Source organism: Dromaius novaehollandiae, chromosome 20, assembly GCF_036370855.1.
Source record: "Dromaius novaehollandiae isolate bDroNov1 chromosome 20, bDroNov1.hap1, whole genome shotgun sequence".
Lineage (NCBI taxonomy): Eukaryota > Metazoa > Chordata > Aves > Casuariiformes > Dromaiidae > Dromaius > Dromaius novaehollandiae.
The window spans coordinates 11,808,686-11,829,446 of NC_088117.1; the positions used below are offsets into that span (position 1 = coordinate 11,808,686).

The 20,761-nt window shown below is 42.3% G+C and overlaps 1 protein-coding gene across 4 annotated transcripts in view; it reads right to left on the minus strand.

Moving 5' to 3' along the window:
- TRAF1 (TNF receptor associated factor 1) overlaps positions 1–20,761 on the minus strand; it is a 34,492-nt gene that overhangs the window by 12,807 nt on the left and 924 nt on the right. Inside the window, exons 2-5 of one of the 4 annotated variants that reach the window (XM_026094472.2) lie at positions 20,149–20,244; positions 13,397–13,524; positions 5,233–5,454; positions 3,489–3,573 (exon numbers count right to left, since the gene is read on the minus strand). In XM_026094472.2, the coding sequence (XP_025950257.2) occupies positions 3,489–3,573; positions 5,233–5,454; positions 13,397–13,524; positions 20,149–20,193 (480 nt within the window). In that variant the 5' untranslated portion in view covers positions 20,194–20,244. Of the gene's footprint in view, positions 1–3,488; positions 3,574–5,232; positions 5,455–6,452; positions 6,676–7,154; positions 7,320–13,396; positions 13,525–20,148; positions 20,245–20,761 lie in introns of those variants that run through there. The other 3 variants (XM_064523902.1, XM_064523901.1, XM_064523900.1) reach the window with 3 other exon arrangements.

Here is a 20,761-nt window from a genome sequence, read left to right on the forward strand (position 1 = left end):
CACCTCCTAAACATGCTGCAGAGAGGACTTGAGACTGTTTCGCAATGAGAGCAAATTTCTCAGACCATGGCTGTTTCCATTTAGTACGGCACTGTGTATTAAAGAAATGTAAGCCACATGTGAGAAATTTTTTTGCACCAGATAGGTTTCTTTTCTTACATTAACCATGAAGAATTGTATGATTATTACGCAAATCATGCAACACTGTACACCCCTAATATTACATCTCGCACAATCAAAACAGGTACACTGCCACAGGAGACAGACAGGGTTAAGAACGAAATACAGTGGTCTTCAGACCTCCCATATATCGTAACACAGAGCAAGTCAGGAATAGCAAATGGAGGGGGGGAGAAAAGTGCTTACAAATTGTGCCCGCGCTTCAGTAAGGTCGCCGAAATTCTACACAATCACCTAAGAAAAGCATGAAAACAAAACCACCACGATCAACCTCCCTAAGTCTGCTTTTTTATCTAGATACAAAATGTTTTAGACTGATCTACACTTGTCAAATTAAACCACCTGAAGCAGCACAGCCCGTTTGGTGACCGGTAACAACGAGGTTCATTTAAACAGAGTCTAACTGAAACTCCTTTTGCAATCTCAGCCTGGAAGCAAAGTCCACCCCAGGAGAAGGTCTGCACACAAACCGCAAACAACTTGCAGCAAGGCATTAAAAAAAGTCATGTAGGTTGTACAGCAACATGTGTGGCTTCATCTGCATATATGGAAGCTTTTGCGTAATCAGCTGGCAATGCAGTGAGTGAAAGCATACCAGCCCTAGCCGCTAAAACAGTCTAGTCTGACTCACAAGCAAAACCAGAGAAAAGAAATACAATTTATCAGGCACATGGTGGCTTTTTCCCCCTGTGTCATAAGAGAAAAACTCAAGGAATTTCCTGACATTACAAAACAGATCACTCAAAATGTATTTAACGAGAGGGACAGCCCCGGGAGCGTGTGGGACTGCCGTGTGCATTCCCTGTGCTTTTTCTTTCACATTCAGAATCGCTAAATCGCTACGGACACGGCTCAGGTGAAAAGCCAAGCAGGACAGCCTCCTCTCTTCCCTTAGCGGCGCAGGTCGCTGCTCCAGGTGATCCGCCCGCACGCCTCGTGTCTGGAGGGGGAGCGGATGGTCTGGCTCGCACTTCGACGGGGGCCTGAGCCGGATCCTTGTACAGTAAATGAAGTGACTCACAGCGACAGGAAGGTGATCCGGGCGGAGTGGAAGGCAACAGAAAATGTCTCTCTCATTGCACAGACGGCAGTTGGACATCTCCCCTCTTGCACCCCCGCCATTTCGAGGGAAGGGGCCAGCGCAGGGGCTGCCAGCGTTGATAACCTGGGGCGGCTGCGGGATGCAGACACATGCCCAGCCCCGTCCCAGGGTGGCCGTGAGACAGCTGGAGGTCCACTGCCACGTCCCACCCAGGAGCCACCGCCAGGCCCGCTCCCCTCGGCTTTCTGGCCCCTGTGATGGGTGTCTTGCGCCTTTCAGCCAAGGGAAGCCTGGGTCTACAGCTCACATGGCCAGGAAGAGCGGTAGCAACACAGGTAACAAGCAGGTCAACCTGCTCCAAGAGCTTTGCAGGACAACACTAGCTTGTTTTCTCTGAATCAGCCTCTTCAATTGCTGCAAGCAAGCAAGACAGGAGAAAGCCAACAGGGTTTTGGGCTCCGGCAGAGCTGGGAGCTGGGGCCTAAGCGAGTCCCGTGAACAACAGCAGGCAGGATAAGCAGAGGCAGGGAGGATGCCCCCCACTCCCCAGCCGAGTTCGGGGACCGACGCAGATGCTCGGTTACAGGCGCAGACGCCCAGCACCAGGAGCAGGCCTGAAGCACCTGCAGTAAAGCATGGGTGATACATCAAGACTGTGACAGGGAAGGGATGAGGGTTACTGCAGAAACAGATCATGGGATAAGCGATGGCAAGCGCATCTTGAGAGGGCCTTTTCCCTCCTTGTGTTTATATAAACATATAAACAAACAGCACAGGGAATCAACATAAAGCAAAGCCACAGCAAAGGTAAAGCCAAGGACCTGCTGAATGACCTTCCCTACTTGCGCTGCTCACAAAGTCTGGCCGCTGGCTGGGAGCTGATCCAGCTCCTCTGCCTTTGCGGGGACTGGCCTCACCTGGCTCCCAACATGCACACGACTCTGCCCAGGCCGATCAGCTTGCAAGAGCGGGGCCCTGTTCACAGCCACCCACCCACAGATTTGCAGAAAATCACAGGAGATTTAGTGGAAATCCAGCACCAGAGAAATCCCAAAGTTATAAGAGAATTGCCAGCTAACACAAAACACGTTCTCAATGGTTTAGCTGTACCTATCTGCAGTCCCACGATGCACTAGATTCTGTTACTGGGAAATTCATTGCAGAATTGAGCATTTTTTCCCAGATTCTACCAAGTTCAGCACTAACTGCAGAATCATTATTTTGCTGCAGCCAGTTCCTAGATTTTGCCTTTTAACTCAGTGCCGACTGCCTCTTGGGATCATTTTCCCCAAACGAATTGAGGTGAAACGTGTATCTCTGCATATTCAGGCAGGTAACCAGAAAGGAGGGAAGCCTCCTGGGTGGGACAGGGACCTACGGTGTGATTTGCACTCTGGTGGGCTCTGTTAAGATGGGACTGCCTCCAGCTGTGACTATATACCCAGCACACATGTCAACAGCCACGGCTGCTCACGGCACAGTATATGCACGTAAATGGCCAACAGAGATCGGTTTGTGCGAACACACCAGAATGAGAAAAGACACACACACCGGAGGAAACGACTTGGTCTGTTTGTACACCAGCCCATCACACACACAGGCTCCTCGAGGAAAGGGACAGATGGCCAAATCACTCAAAAACACTGCAAGAATATTCTGGGATCACCTGGAAAATGGGATGAAACTCTTGAACACTACACAGTGCAAAAATTACAGGAGAAGCATTTGCCAGTGCACAATTTTTACCAATGATTATTTTCAGCTAGAGATTTTCCACTATTTTCTCCATGTATCTTGGCTCTCAAAGTATTCTCAAGGCAATTCAGCCAGCTAGCCTAAACCCTGGCTGCTTCTTTTCTAGACCCTCCTCCTGAAACTTTGCTAAGGTGTTCCAAGGGTACAGAGAGCCATGCTGCCTGAGACCAGGGAATCTACCAGGATACTAAGAATAGTCAGTAACAATTAAGGCATATTTTGACAAATAGGAAAGCAGTAACCCAGGTTACTTTGAGACAATAAAAATTAATTATATGGAAGACTGTGGGATTTTACATTCCAGAACCTTATGGGCTTAGAAGGTCTTAACCGTACCATTATACTTTTTTATTTAAAACTGTAAAATTCAAAAGACTCAAACATAAGTAAAAACATGTAACTGGAACACTTCACACTTTATATTATTCCCTTCTAAATCACAGTCCTGTGATGACTGTAGAGTAGTCCAGAGAATGGTTAATGAACTAATGAACTGTGAGTTATGACTTACCCTTTCTTCTGCCAATAGGCTTCCTTCGCTTAAAGTGCTGGGATCCTCCTCTTTACATTTCTGGCAGACTGGATTTTTATTGTTTCTGACAAAAAGAAAGAACAATGAAATAACAATCAATCGGTGAAATGTAGGTTACAAGAACTTTGTACGGACATGAACAAAAATAAAAACCTGGAAGTAATCATTTCCATTCAGAATTCATAGTCTTTCTCACTAAAGGGCCAGTTCTTGAACCCACTGAAGTCAAAGGAAAAACTGCTCTTCTCTTCCCCAAGACCAGGCCCAGGCCCATAAATCTGATCTGTATTTCAGCAAAATGAGAGCAGCCGAGATCATGAAAAAGCATAAAGCCGAGAGACAATTTATCTCATGAATTACACAAAAACACTGTATAGGAAAGGTAATGTGAAAAATGAAGTCTTTTCAAACAGGCAGGAAACGCCCATTTTTCTGTGACAGATACTGAATTGCAAAGCATAGTAAAATTGGTGCAGAACTGAACTCTAGAAGGTTAACATCCTAATGCAGATAAAAAAATGTTCTGATTTACTCTCAAAACATTTATTGCAGAGTTTCATATAAGAAAAGTGAATCTTCCAGGTGCATCATGCACTAACACAGGCCAGGAGGCTCATCAGAAAGCCGCCGGCTGACCAGAGGAAAAGCATGACATAACTGGTTTCAGACTGCACAAATCACCTGGCTTCAGTCAGTTTTCCATTTGTGCCATAAGATGCAACAATCCAGGTTACATTCTAACATCAGTTTGCTTAACTTAAGATACATGTTGCTTCATTAAGAGGATTTGTTCTGGGTTTACATCAATGGATTTGTATCAGTAGGCCAAATACATTCAATTCTACACACTTTTACATTATTACATGTTGCCCTTCAGATCACACGTAGCCCGTAACGGATCCAGCTTCCCAGGTGACATTCGCACCGTGACCAGAGCTGGGGCTGCACGCATGGGCACACCCCACCTGACAGTAATAACACCCAGCGAGAAGCACAGCGACAGTCTTTAGACTCATTGAGCCGGTACTAAAGCTCCAGTCACTGAATCTCGACCACTGCAGTTTTCCAAAACATCAAAATTCAAGTCAGCTCAGGTATGTGGACTGCAGTGTTACCTCCCCTCTGCAGTGCAGACGTAACCTTTTCAAAGGCTCTGAATCAAGGCGTAAGTGCCAACAGAAAGGGGAAGATAGAAGCAGCTGATCAGTCACAGCAAATACCCACCCAGCTCCCGGTTCACAGTTCTTCAAGACAAGGGCTGTCACTGACTGTCGCTAATGGCAGCGCCCTACTCTGTAGTGACCCAGCTGAGTTTACTAAAACTAAAACTCGCAGCAAACATGCATTAAACTCCCATAACATCACTTATCAAAGGCCTGCAGAGTCCTATGCAAGTATTAAATTCACCTGGCCATAGCTCTTCAAGGTTACATCAGTACCTTTACCTCGCACCTACCCACAGGAAAGCTGAAATGTGCCAGTCCCAGGAATCCTACCTTTCCCATCCTATAGAGACTCCCATGCTGGAAGGAAGGAAGTGGTGCAGAGCACCCCTGCAGTCTGCAAGAGTTAAATATTCCAAGGTGATAAAATGACTACTGTCCAGTGGGCCAGGTAGTCAGGACCTCTTATCCACTGCGTACCTTGACACAACGCAGCTCTGGGGCGCTTTGCAGCCACAGAGTCCGTCCCAGCTGCGTGACCCTCCGCAGAAAGGACCTACCGTACGATCCATGCCAGGCAAGCGGAGCAGTAACGATGCCCACACAGCGTCTGCAGGGCTTTCTTCAGAATATTATTGCAGTTGCTGCACAGGTACTTCTGATCGGGCGCATCTTCGCAAATGCTGGTGGGATATCCAAAAGGAAACTCATTTTCATCAGGAGAAGAGCCGGGGACATCCTCCAGGCCTCGAGCTGTTTTCTCAGCCATCTGAAGCAAGCTACTGCCAAAGATGAGGAACAAAATAGGTGCTGAAACAAGTAGACACCTGCTCACTTTGATGTGTAAGAATACATCAAGCATCAAAGTCCACCAAGCAACTCCAGACCTGTGTAGTAATCTAGTGCTGTTTAATTGAATCTGTAGCTGACATGCGTGGCTAAATGTCACCGTGGGGTTTGACTAGGTACCAGCAGGAAATTACTGTACACATTTAAAATTCCCCTGAAACACAATATGAAAATGGACAATGCATCAAAATCAAGGTTTGGGGTTTTCTTCCCACATAATTTTCTGGTTTGTAGAAAGACGAAGTGAATAGTCCCATCATCTTTCAGCTACGATCCCAGCGGTCAACATCACACTGAATTACTTCCTGTACAGTAAATCCCCAGCAGCCTTCAATTCCCAATAGCCAGAATTTGTGATTATGCTTTATAGATGCAGAAACTGGACAACTAATGTGTTTACAGTGACTTTCCCAAAATCATAAAACTGGTGGCAAAATGAAAAGGAAATCCCAAGTCCAGGAAAACGAGCTAAGCTTGTGCTCTCACTAGAGCCACACACGCAGAGGTGCCAAGCACAGTCAGTAGCAGTTTTAGTTCAGGAGGGCAGCACAGCTGAATATTTTTGGAACCGTAACCAAAACTGATTCTGGTGGTGCCCACAGCGCTTGGAAAGTTCAGGACTGGTTTTAACCCAGGGACCTGGCAGTCTCATCATCATAACACCTTTAGGAACCTGCTTTTTCCCATGACAGTACTGACACACAATAACCTATCGCAGGACCAACTGTGACATTATCAAAATTAGCTTTGACTAGCAAGTGTCTGAAAATAAAATAAATCAATATTAAAAAGTTTTTAGACATCTTGGAGTTCCTGTCTTACTGCAAAGATCTGACGCTCTAAGTTCACTGGGACCGACAAAACTTAATGACGGGAGACCCCAGTCCAGCGCCCTCCCCCACGGGAGCGCGTTCAAACACCCATCTCCCACCTTCCCATCGGTACTGGTTTGGATGCAGACACTCTCCACAGCTCCTAACGAAGCTGTTTGCTAGGCGGAAACAAACTGTGAGGCCGACTTGCAGAAAAGGAGCAGGCGCAGCAGCTTGCGTCCAAAACGCAGTGGTTAGGGCATCCCCCGAGGGGGGACGGAGAAAGGGACGCTGCTGCTGGGCCGAACGAGGCGCCTGAACCACAGACAGCAGCAGGATTCGAAATACGCCTCTTTTAACGGCATTTGCTGTTGGCTGGTTCAGGCGATTCTTCGCTTGGCCGCTCCGGATTTAACTCTTTCTAGGCACTCGAAAGGGAATTTAGCAACCAGCTAGAGGGGCTGTCAAATCCGCCAGGAACCTAAAAATTCAGAATCGCGGCCCTAAATGACACAGCACGCACACTCGGCGTCCCAGCAAAGCCTGTCACGGGGTAACCGGCTGATACCCGCCGGGTGACGGGGGGACGAGAGGGTTTGCAGGAAAGCCCTGCACCAGGGGCTCTGATGGGCTCCCAGGGCCGCCCGCTGTCACCCCCGGCCGGCGCCCCGCACCCCCGAGCCTCGGTGGAAGCAGCGCCTCGCCGGGCCGGATGGGTCCGGCAGCCCCGGCCGCAGCCCGGCCGTGCGGAGCCGGCACAGCCCCGGGGGCCGCCGCCGCCGCGGGCCCTGCGCGCTCCCCGCCCGCTGCGCTGCGCTTACCTGCGCCCCGCCGCTCCTGCCGCCCGCGCTGCCGCGGCGCCGCGCAGCGCCGGGCGCGGGGGCGGCGCGGGGCGGAGGCGGCCGCGGCCGGGCCCCGCGGAGCGCAGCGGCGCCGGCAGCCTCCGCCGTGACCCGGGTGCGGAAAGCAGAGCGGGGGCGGCTGCTCACCTGGGCGCCCGGGGCAAGGGAACTGCGGCGGAGCCGCTTTTCTGGATTTCGGGTTTTTTACCGAAAATTTTAAAAGGGAAGGGATTTAAAAAAGGGATTTTAAAAGCACCTCGGTGACTCGGGAGCACTAGGCCTTCCCGTCGCAGCGGGCTTGCCAAAGCGCGGCTCTGGGCTCAAGGCAGGGCTAAGCCCCGTCCCCTGATCAGCCAGCCCTTGGGCAGGGCTGCGCGAGGGTCCCGGGGACAAGAGCCCGCGACGCCTCTCCGCAGCCGCGTCCCATCCCGGGAAGGGCTCGAGCCAGCAGGGACGTCCAGCCAGGGCTGGGGTCTGCTCCCCCCTGGGGTGCTGCAACAGGCTCACAGGAATACACCTGCAGGGGCCAGAAATTAAAATTTGCTAAGGAAAGACCCAAGGGAACAAACTCTTCAAGACAGCTGAAACAGGGAATCTGCTTTCCTAGTTAGTTCCTGAAACTGGTTAAAGTATGATTCAATACGTGACCTGGCTGCGTGACACTGTGACCTGGCCCTGTAACTCAGAAACGCCTCCGCACCTGGAGCGCGACTGTAGGGAAACGGCCCTGCACACCTCCGGTGCCTGGGGAAAATCCGGGGCTTACAGTAAGGAAGCAGGACGCTCCAGTTTCCTGCCAGCCCTGCTAGGATATCTTCAGCAAGTCTCTATGTCTCTAATTATTATCAGGTGCAGATAATATTTACAACAACAGGCTAACCTTCACTAACTCCTCTTATGTATGCAAATCCCTTTAAGATGCTCACAGTAAAGAAAGAGGGAGAATTCTACAAAGGACAGTTTCTCCATCAGAAAAAGATTATCTTTTTCCCTAGACAGCAGGTTTACTGAGGAATACCGTGCTCCAAACGTACCTACCAGGGTTCGGCCAGGAGAGAGGAGGGTTCAGCTACAAATCTAATAATTTGTCCTTGTGAAAGAAGTGTGGGGGATGCCACTGGGGTGAGTCCCAGTGGAAAATTAAAAATAAAAAGAGGAGGTGGTGCTCTAGGTGCTTCGTTTGGCTTGTTACCCTGCTGCATTTACCAGAGTCTTTGCTTCCAGGTACCTAATGGTGCACAAAAGACTGCAAGGAGGTCGTTCACCGATGACTATCCGCCTGAGGTCCGATACCCTGCGGTACTGTGTCTGCTCAGACAACAGTACCACGTGCAGAACAGGGCCCTGGGCGACTGCACCCATGACAGGATTGCGGATTACCAACTAGAACACCAAACATATTAGAACTGTATTAAATAAGAGATTGGAAAGAGGGAAGTGTCCAGAAAGAAGACCTGGCCCTTATTCAGGCAAGTGAAGTATATTCTGTAGCGCTATGTTGAACGGCTAAAAGAAATACTGGAATTAGTTCCTGAACTTGACTTTTTTTTCTCCTCACATTACGTTATAAAGAGCGGTTCAGGCGCATCCACGAAGAAACAAAGAACATTCGTCAGACCTGCTCACGTGGCTGTTTGCGTGCATATTTGCCTGCATGATATAGCAACGTTATTTTTTCACATGTTCCCCTATTACACCATAGTATATATTTGATGAAAATTTCCCATTTTTTCCATTAAAATTCTACCTTCTTGTCTTAAAAGGACAATGTCAAACCATGCAAGGATAAGAAAAACATTTTCTAGATTTCAAAAAGGCAGCTTAGTTTAAAAATCAAATACATTTAGGAAAAAGATTCTCAAAAATATAGCCTGGTTGATGGGTAGGATATACGTTTATAGAGCTGATATACTGGAGGTGTACATGCACACAAGAGAAATTAATCTTGTAATTATATATTACTGTGAGGATAATATAAGCAGCAAGCCTGGCACTGTTTGCAGAATAGGGCCTAAGTAAGCTCATAATATTAGAAGAAAAACAGAATGAAAAATGTTTGTATGAAATGATTGAGATCACAAATTTTATTTTCAATCTTTGTAGTGGTTAACTGAAAATAACAGGAAGTATTAAGAATATACTCAGAACATAGTAAAAATGTACATGTTCTCCCTTTGGAAAGCAGACAGATGCTCAGCTTGCTTTACCATTTCAAGCTCTACTGTCCAAAACAATATATTTCAGCTTATTTTGCTGCACGGACAATGCCTTCTCAGAGCTGCCAGCTAATTCATTCATGGAACTTGGAGACAAATAATGACCATCTTCTCATGGCTAGTACTTTTGATAATGAGTCAAATTCTTTCAAGCAGTTGATTCAAAAAGTTTTCTATATTTATGTTCACAGCTTCTTTAACTCTTTCAATTTAAAATTCCATCTACGGGCCAAATACTGCTTTCAGTTCCACCCCGTAGTCCCACAAGAATCAGGATGCAAGACTGTTTCCAAGAAAAGAATTTGATCCTTCACTTTGTCAGAAAATCCTCTGTTTACTTCCCATTGAATTAGACTGGCTTTAGGCAAGTGGCAAGGTTTTTTCTGAATGCTTTAGCAGTTTAAAAATGATGATGAAAAGGAAATTGGCATTACAGAAGGAAGTAAACATCATAAGCATGATGAAGCCAATTGCCAAGAGTTAGTTTTAGGGTATTCATCTGGCTTACTGCCATTCTCACTGGAGTGTTGCTGGATAAACCGCTAGCCTAGTAAATGCTTCCACCTTCCTCTCTGTAAAGAGGGAATAACAGTTGCTGCCCTTGGTAAAACCCTTTGATATCTCCAGATTAAAAGCACCACGTGCAGTTCAGAGATACTGTTGCAGCACAAGAAAATTGCTAATTTAGCAATGTGGGTGTGCAATTACCTGTTTTGTGTATACAGCCATGGTACCTGTATGTGTAACCTTTTTAAAAGCCAGGATGTTAATCAGATACTTGATGACGAAATTGTGAAAGAGGAACATGATGTCAGTTTTAGTAAAGTTATTTTTAAGGCTTCCATTTTAAATATCAAGGTCCGCCTAAGTAAGTGGGAAGACCTGCACTACTAACACTTGCAGAATCACAGCTAATTTCTCTTCATTTCCACTTCCTCCTCCCTGCTTCTCTGTCTGCTGTAAACTTATTTGTAGATGCTCTGTTTCCTGAGTGCAGTGTCATCAGGGCCACACAGTAACCAAAGTCAAAAGTCTGCATGGAAACTGTGATAGTCTTAATAGTTCTAATGGCCAGAAACCTCTGCTTTCAGGGTTTTAGGATTAAGGTTGTTGAAAGTCATGGCGAGTTAAAATCTGGCACAGAAAGCTTCTGCCAGGATGTGACAATTTTTGAAAAAATTTTAAAAATATGTCTGGATTTGGCACATTTAGCTATTGGAATATAAAGAGGTACAAGCTAATTCTATCGGAAAGATCAGTGTCACACCAATGGGTCAGCTTCCCCTTCTGAATGAAGGGACACAGTATCCTAGTAATCTGTGTGTCTCCTTTCTGTGTTGTTAATTCATTCCTTTTCTTTTGCCTTGAGAGTTCTCGAAAATATGACACCTCTATCTTAAAAGGTGCTGAATTACACAAAGAAACTAAAGATAAGTTTTTGGTACTTTCCAAACTTGAGATATTTCCTCTGGTAAATTTCCCCCATATGAGATCAGTTAACCGAAAACAGGATGTGGCTCAGAGAGATTAAATTTTGAAGCTTGACTTTATTGTAGAGCCATTCCACCAATGCTAGCTTTGCAGGGCACTGTGTTACTATTTAAGGTGAATGATCACTTTTACATCCAAGAAAAAATATCTTACGACAGACTATTTTTAATTTAAGTGTTGTCTTTTTAAAAACATCCAAGGGCTTAAGATTTTTAATGAAACATAGGTTGCTTAAATTCCATTTTTAAATGTACTAAGCTCAGATGCTAAGTGTTTTTAAAATTTTAGTTGAAGTGCAAACAGTATTTTCAGGGCTGAGAATCTCATTTCAGAGACAGAGAAAAGCAAGTGAGATAGGGATATCCCATCCTATGAAAAGATAATTTTCAGGTAGTATAAATTATCTTGAAATGTGCACATGTTCTAGAAAAACTCTGAAAAATTGGTAAAACACAGGAAGGAAAACTTGTTAATAAAAGAAGATCCAGTCCTCATAAGATGCAGTGCTTCTAGGAAATGGAGCAGAGTGCTCCAAGTCCAGATTCCTGCTTGGTTCGCAACTCCGATATTAAGTTGTTCTTTAACTTCTAGTCTATTACTTCTTTTCTGACTTAACTTACCCACAAAATAGGAGCTACAGCAGAGCTGTTGTAAGATTTCATCAATTCACGTTCAATATTTTCAAATAAAAACATGAAGAACTGTGAAATTTGATTTACTATTATCCTCAGCAAACTTGACATCTTTGCCACAGTTCAATCTCCTGGCTACAATATAATCTTTTAAAATGTTTTTATTATATCTGCCTGTGCTTACTAACAGTTTTAGCTCTGCTTTGTTATGGTGATATTCTGATGACCCAACCCAACTCACATTACAGGAGATGGAAAGTTTCCCACTAAATTCCATGAGAGTTGGATTGTACCCTCAAAGAGACATCCGGAATCAATTTTTTTCCTTTATCCTCACTCTGCCTCAAAATTTTTCCAGATCACATTCTCTACAACATAATACTATCCTCAGCTTCCTAGGACTTTTTTTTTCCCTTCTGCAAAGAATAGATGTTCTGGAGCACCTCTTCAGGTTTGTCAGAAAAAACTCCACCCCTAGAATAGACACCATATACCATTTATCTTATTTCAGTCACTCACTAAAGCACTTTGTACAATGCAAACCAAGGTATCACCTTAAATAGAAGAGGCTAGAGAAAAGTGTTTCTCTCTGTCGTGGTGGCCTTGATAGTTTCCTATAAGCAATGCTACTTGGTGGTATACCTGTCTCAGTCACTAAGTCTCTGTATCAAGGCAAACACTGGGTATAGACACGTGAAGTTGACACAGGACAGTTTATAACACTTTGCCAGATTAAGCTCTGCTTTCTGTTGCAGCTTATGCTGGTACTCGTTACGCTGCTGTTTCTCTTAACATACACAGAGCCTGATCTAAACTGGAAAATTCCTAGCTGTTCATTTCCATTCTTACAGCTTTGGAGAGAACTCTGGGAATGTGAGCCATGCCCACTGGGATGCCTGCCAAAGCACTCTTCCAAAGCTCTGGATGTAACATGGAAAAACAAGTTAAGATTCAACATCTTTTGGCAAGAAAACTGATGGCAAAATATGAATATTCTATGGATAACAGTTCACTTGTACAGTTTGCTACAGAAACCTACAGGATTACCAGTAAACTCATTGTATTTGAGTGGGACTGATTAGTGGAAGCAGAGAAAAAGAGAATAGCACATTACATTAATAATGTCTTCATTAGTTCTCAGTAATGACAAGAATTGAGAGGAGAGTGAAGGCTGTTGTAAATCTCCAAGAATGCTGCAAGAAATTATCCATTTTACTGATAAGAGCACTTTCATCCTAAAAGAAATGTTTAGAAGATGACATTGTTGCATGTGATAGAAGTAGAAAGAGACTGACTACACATACGCTACCTTGCATCTCTCTTCCACTGACGCCAAAATTTACTTCGCTATTGTACAGTGACTAACAGCATTCGGCTTATCTTTCCAACAGTACTTTTCAGCGAGGTTCATAAACCTGATTGAATAATCTCCACAGCACCACTGCCTGTATTTTATAGGCAGGAAGACTGGGGAACACAGAAGTTATAAGCATTATCCAAGGTTTCACAAGAGGAAAATGGTACTATAAATAAAACCAAAGCCCTCAACAAAACATGCTAAAGTAAGCAAACTCCTGGGTGTTCACAAACCAAGATGTTTTTAAAGAGGAATCTGAAGGAGAAAGAAAAAATATTTTAAACATAGGTGAAGCCTGAACGAAAGAGTAAAGTTGGAAGCAGGAGAAAGCAGGCACAGAGAAAGACATATCTATATTCCAAATATACAGAGGCAAACAGTCCTAGCGTTGAAATTCCAGAATAGAAAGAGTCCTCTCATGAGGCCAAGGATCTTGGCAGCTTTGCCAGTGATGGGACATCAGCAAGTGCATCATCACATACAAGTTCCCAACAGTGTCCTTGGAATTCAGCCAAGAAAACAAACCTTGATACTCCGTGTCGATCGTCTGCATCACAAATTGGACGTTGAAACCCCAAAGCAGGTGAATGGGGCACAAAGTGCTTTGGAAATGAATGCTCCCATCTGTTGAGGTTCGGTAACAATGGATCATCCTGGAAGAAATCACAAGATAGGCTTCATAGTGCAATAGTTCAGAATTCTGGCAAGTTTTCACAAGCTAAGGTTTTATTTTCCTTGTGGCAAGATGTGTGCAGGAAGAAAATTCAGCCATTTTTAATCCAGTTATCTACAATCATATCTAATATTTTCCCTTATCATTAATTTTGGCCCCAAAGACCAGGACTGGAAGGCAGGTCCTTGAAATGAGTTTCTGAGCTGGACTGCCCTCTGCCGGGACTTGCTCCAGAGCTGTTCAGTCCAGAGATGGCTCAGAAATCAGCAGTGCCAGCCACCCACATGGGGCCAATGAGCAGAATTAGGTGACACACAATAGTGTGGGTTTCTAAGAATTTGATTTAAATCCATGTGGGTTCAGATGCCTTCCCTCAAGATAATTTATGGTATAAATCCACTGAATCCTGTTAAATTACATCACAGATTAATTTGACCCCTCAAGTTTCCACAGGTTTTTTTTTGATCCTAACTTATTTTTGATTCCTGACTGAAACAGAAGCTTAGCTGATCCTGCCAGGCTTCTTCAGTATCATATGGAAACTGTGAAATGGTGAAGCTATTTAGCTTTGATAGGAAGCCACAAATGACACTAGGGACATAAAGAAGATTCCCCCATCAGCCTGGGTTGAGTAATTTTGCATAACCACAAGCTGGGCAAGTTTCAGAGTTTGAAATTTTAGCATGAAAATTCTCACAGCTCCAACTATGTGTGAGAGCTTGGTGCAACAGAAAACATGCTCTGGCTTTTCAGTCACTATGTACAAGGAAATTCATCCCTGAATTTGAAATCTCTGCCACAAATACATCTCCAGACTTCTCTTCTCAATGGGAGTATACACCTGTACAAGATATACGCCCTAGTCCCTCAAAGAGAATCCTCCCAAGATGGTAGCTGCCAGTGTGTCTTGTCCTGTCCCTCCCACTACGCTACGAGTGATAACAGCACTTTCAGTAATCGACTTGCATCCAAAGAGCCCAAAACACTTTGCAAATATTAATAAAATGTTACCTCTGACAAGGCACATTTCCACAAAATAATGAAAGAAGAGAAACATCAAAAAGGCTACAGTCTTCAAAAGTAACTTCTCATATTCAGTGTCTAGGTTCAGGTGCTCAACAAAAGACATGCATAACTTGATTTGAACAAGTGCTAACAACTTGCAGGTATCCCAGATTAAAACAGAAATGTAGATGCTCAGCACCTTTCAAAAGCAGGTCCTTGGAGTCAGTTCTTCAGAGAGCCTGAACTTCAGCATGCTAATGCTTTTTAGAGACTGTTTTGAAAGCACTTCTCCAGTAGGAAAGAGTAAACTCTGGAAATTCAAGCTGTGATTATCACCCAAGATGGTACCCCAAAACCATTGTTGGAGAACATGGCATGAAGGATGCATCATGAAAATTTAGTGAAGATTAGGGCCAGAACGGACTTCTTGACTTCCAGTTCTGCTTTATAACTGTATCTTCAGAGGTCACTCCCACTTGCACTGAAAGCAGCTACAAACATTATTTAAAACAGATACTCAGTACATGCATTCTAATATATCCCAACTGACAAAACACCTTCTAATATTGCAAAGACAGGTGACTCCAAACTTTAGAAATTACCCTAATGGTGGAAATTAATAGCAACTTCAATCTAGCTGTCAGAGCCTGGGGCTGAATATTCTCTAGGACCTACCAAGACCTCACAGCCGTGGACTTCTGTGGAAAGTTTTCTGATTTGGATAAAGAAAATAACATCTTTATAGCATATTGCTTTTCATAAATAATCAAGGAAAACTGGCTAATCAGACTGGCACAGGCAGACCATGTAAGCACGTGGTTAGAGCAAGCCTTCAGACTCTGCTGCAGATTATGCCCAGTCTGTCACCAACACTAGTTTATATGTCTATATATCGCAAATTACATTTTGGCTGGTATAAATTGGCATAGTGAAACATGAATCTCCTGTAGTGTGTGGATGTGTGAGATGTTTATACAAATATTTTCTCTTTTAAAAGAGATGTCCAAAGGTTTTTTTTGTGAATGCATAAGAAAAATACTATATCTACAGATCTAGATCTCAAGTATAAAAAGTATAGCTCCTCGAAAGTAACTGTAACAATGCAGATTTGCATTAGCTGAGGATGTGCTCCACGACCTCACAGTATAAGCTGCCGAGAACATATAATAGCCAGTGGAAAGAATGCACTGTTGAGGTTACTGTTGTAAAGCCAATTTAGACAATGCAAGCCCATGACAGGGCTCTTTGAAACCAGCTTACAGTGTACTAAATCCAGACTCTTAGTCTCTTTCTGTTTCTTTTGGAGTACTTTTTTATAGGTGGCAGTGGGGCTGCTGTCATTAAAAAAAATTGATTTTCCATTGTAAACCCCAATTTTTGTGGTTTAATATCTCAGCTGATTCAAAGTGCATCAAATGTAGCTTTTTTTGTTTGCTTAACTTACAAAGTAAGTTGGCATTTTAGTTGTTGAGAAGCAAATAAATAAAGGAAATACAGTCTGAACCACAGCACCCCAGGGATAATCTGCATTTCACCACTTCTAGGTATGAACATGAGTAAATATAACTATTTTATAAATAACCACCTGTGTGTAAGTAATGTTGACTGGAATAGAAAAGAGAGGGCTGAATATAGCAACCTTTACTTAAGATTTTTCTGCTATTGTTCTCTAAACTTGAATGTTCTTTTTATGACAGTTGTAGTTTAATTCAGTTTAGTATTTTCCAGGAAATCAGTTACTGCTTAAACATGTAGCCAAATTCCAAGTTCATTCAGAACTTGCAAAGCAAAATTTAACACAAAGAATGGAATTTTGTAATGACCCAGCAATTGGCAAAACCAAACTCTTAGTTCCCAGGAGAATGAAAGAGCCAAAACCAGATATTTCTCCTAATTAGAGGTGAAAACATTATTAAATATCTTAAAAATTGAAAGCATATGTAACTCGTATAAGGTGGTTTCTTACTGGAAAATAACTGAAGTCCATGCCAAATTTCAGTGTGTTCTGATGTAAGAATTCAGCAGGAGATTAAGAACACATTTTGCTAGGAGACATACATAAACATTAACATTTACATAGACTCTAAATAAGCCTCTGTAGGTAGGGTCAGATGAGACAACTCATGATGGATGAACACCAAACTGGCAGCCCTCAAAAAAGAGTGATTTTTTAAATTACAAAATGATATTCAGTTAAACCAAAAAATAAGTTTCCTTAGTCTGTGTTCACTCATCTCTTCTCCTCATTTCTACGCCCATACTATAAATGAATGTATCGGCAGGGATGTGAAAACGACAGTTTGCGACTACCTGTGAAGAGAGATTTCTGAACTTGTGAGAAATCTTCCTCAGGATTAGATTCTAGGATTTATATTTCTCTGCCCAATGCAGAGTCCCAGCCATGGACTCAGAAGACAGGCTGTGCCTGTACTGAACATCGTCATTGTTATACAAAGACAGAAAATAACTTCCATGTGATATCCTGGGTTTACACTGCCCAAATACCTTGAGGAAACACTTCAGCATGATGAAGTGGTTTTTTCTTTTTCAGATGATTTCAGACTGAGTGTACCACCATTAAAAAAAAAAAAAAAAAAAAATGTGTGGTAACTTGGACTTGCATCCTACTGTCCCTAATAAGCAATTTTCTCTTTCATCTGGTGTTCAGTATATGTTTTAAGGTCAGCCAAGAAAGAATGACAGTCATTAAAGATACTGAGGTATTAAAAAGCAAGAACATTAACCTGCCACAGGTTAATTATTCTTCTTCTAAAACTATAGGATATTCCAAATTCAAAACAAGTTTTGACACAGCACTAGTCTGCTAAGGCTACTTAGAGCTTGTGGCATATCCAGAAAGATTATATACACAAATCATTTCTGCACTGCTAGAAAAGCAAAGGCCAGAGAGTGGGAGAACATCTGGCTTCTCATCCTGAGTTAGTCACAGTAGTTAGATGCAGCACAGCAGCTTTCATGACTAGACCATAAAAGGGTGAGTTTACTGTGTCACTGTGCATGATATGGAGGAATCTGGTCTATTCAAGGCGCTTATTAGGTTGGATCAATTAGATGAATTTCTGGTTGCAATAAATGAAGAGGCAAATAGGTTCATTTTATGACACTTAGCTATCTAAAAAAAAAAAATCAGTAAAATATAAATGGAAACTTATAAAAAGGTGTAAAAAAGAACTAAGAGGCTTACATAGTATAACTTTTAGATTTGCCATTAGTTCAAGAATTCAACCAATTCAGGTCTTACATATCTGCCAGGAGAATTCAGGGAGAATCAAGTTAGAATGGCAACTGGTGAATTTTCTTACTCAGAGGCTGATCTGGGAAATATATAAAAAAAGGATTACAGATATAACAGCCAAGCTCTTTTCATTGACTTCAGTGGGCCTTGCATTCAGAGACGATCTGCACGTGTCAGTAGAAGCAACTCTGAAGTTCACTTTGGAGACTAGCTTGACTATAATGTGCTATTATGGCAATAAATGAGTTTCACAAAAATCCTGTTTACACATGGTCCTTGGCTTCTTGCCAGAATCGACAGACTCAAGGCCAGTCATCTCTATTCTAGGGAAGTGAGAATAAATTTTGACTAAAGCATACAGCTCTCTGGGCAAGTGCATTAATATGTAAGCAGACCAGTAATGCCATTTACAGAGGCTGGCCCTTGGACAGGAGACAGAAGTGTAGCAGTCAAACATGCACTGCTTTGGAACCACCAAAGCTATTAGCCTGTGATTCAAAGCCTGGAACATTTGGAGGCCTGTATATAAATAACCAAGGAATAGAAAAACACTATGTGCAACTCAGATATAAAAGGGGCTTTCTGATGTCCAGAGTCCCTAGTAAGTACATAAATACAGAATGTGTTTTGAAATAATTTTCATTTCATAATACATGAGTCATCCACACAGTGATTTTTCCAAGAATTTCAGTTTTCTGCGGGTTTAGTCCTGCAAATTACTGACCCCTCAGAACTTGCTGACTGCAAGTCACTCAGGTTAACTGGCAGCAGATTCCTAAATCAGTCCCATGCCATTCAGCCGTATTCTCCTGTCTGACTGACTAGAACCTATGGAAATCTGCCAGCATAATTTTCATGTATCAAATGGATGAAGACATGGGTGTACCTTTCCCCCATATGGTTTTGATATGAAAGTCATGCCATGCCACATTTGGAAGGTAAGTCTTCCTACATTGGTGTATATATACATATACACACACCTCCACACCACACACATCTAAATACATGTAAAAATATATATGTATAAAATACGTATATTTTAAATATTTTAAAGATCTCAGTGATTTACTCGATAGGGAATTCTAGATAGAAACAGAGACAGAACAAATAAGTTTTTTTTTTAAATTAGTGATTGACAATTTGATATTGAAATGTAGCATTTTTATATATAATTTTCAAATTAGATTTGTTGGTCTTCAGGAGCAATATAGGCTCTTTGCAGCCTGTCTCACCAAAAATCAATTGGACTTAAATTTCAGAAGTCACAGGTGAAAATAAGATGTGCTCCTATGTCATTTAAGTTTTTAAAGTGCAATTTAAATTTCAAAAATGACACTCCTGAATAAGCTAAGAGGAACCAAGGTTCCAGTTTCACACAACTCCAAGACTGTATCTGTCATTATGATTTTATCTGTTTTAAGGCTGCTTGATAAAGTCAACATTCTTTCAGCATTTTTTATTTTTCCATTAGCAACTAGTAGGAAAATGTGTTTTGATGCCTTTTCTTAAAATATTACTTGACATTTATTTAAGCCTCTCTGAAACAGAGAGGAAATAGCAGAGCATACTTGCTTTGCTTATGTAGCCATCTTCTTTGTTGTTTTCCCTTTTTTTCCTCTCTGGAATCGCTGTGGTCTGATAAATTCACACTGAATGCCAAGATACTTCAGCTAATTTTCCAGTTCTGCAACTGACCTTGTCTGTGGCCTTGCAAAAGTCATTTAACTGCTTGGTACTGCAGTTTGCTTCTCTGTAATTCACTGCTTTGGGTCCATAGAATAAATCCACTAATAATAAGCTCTTCTTAGTATTTTCTTTGCTCTAGTTTCATATTTCCAAATATTATGTGCATCACAGCACTAATAATTCTTTTTTGGTCTTTGTGAAGCTATTTGAGATCTACAGATGTTAACAAAAAAAGACATGCTCCAACTTTGGAATATTTTAAGGTTTTTTTCAGCTCAAATGCTACTCACGTAAAAAAAAAAAAAAAAAAAATCCCTGCTGGGTAGAAAAGAGAGAGAAAGAGTGCTGTCCTTTTATGCAGTATTACCCTGTGTAGCAGTGTGACATTCAACATACACTCTAGAATACCTTGAACATCCTGTAAGCCAGAGAAGACAGAAAATCTTTGCACCCCTAAATTTACCTGCCATAAGGCTGATTTCTTTCCACTAGTCTTATGAAATTCTCCCATGCAATGCAGAATTGGCCCTACTGTATATACACATTAACTAAGGAATATGGCTATAACAAAGTTCTTGCCTTTGAAATTCACTCATTATCAATGCGTACTAAGTATTATTTCTTACAGTGTCTTTCTTGATGTTAACCATTGCTTACCTTATATGGATTTGATTGTCCAGACCGAAGAAAATTCTTGTTCATACGTTTGGCAAGTCTTTCAGTCTCCCTGCTCTTGATTTCATCTGGTTTTATCTAACACACAGGGTGAATACAAAATTGGCAAACAGATTATTACAAATCTGGTAAACACTTGTAAGCACCGACAAGAGCAAAGGAATACTGATGGCACAGGCAGAGCCTGAGTGAAAGCTTTTAATAGGATAAGAAATGTAAGTAGTTGGCCTTCTGGTTCCAGGACAACTTCACTAATGAAATTGAATTTATTTTTTTCCTACATAATATGGCATGAATAGTAAGCAATCACTAGCATTTCTACTTATAATGCAAACATACTGAAAAGATTTTTGCTGTACCAATAGGACATGCTTATATAAATAAAATAAAGTGAATCTTCTAAGGTTTAAAAAAGGAGATTATTTATACTTTCTTAAGAATTTTGTAATTATCTCAAGTTAATGTTAATGAAACCATCATACTGCCTTTGCTGTGGGGGACAATCCCAAAGATTAGCTCCATTATCCACTTTATAGACTATGAAATAGGAAAATATTTCACAAAACTGGAAATGGACAGGGAGATCTTAAATCAA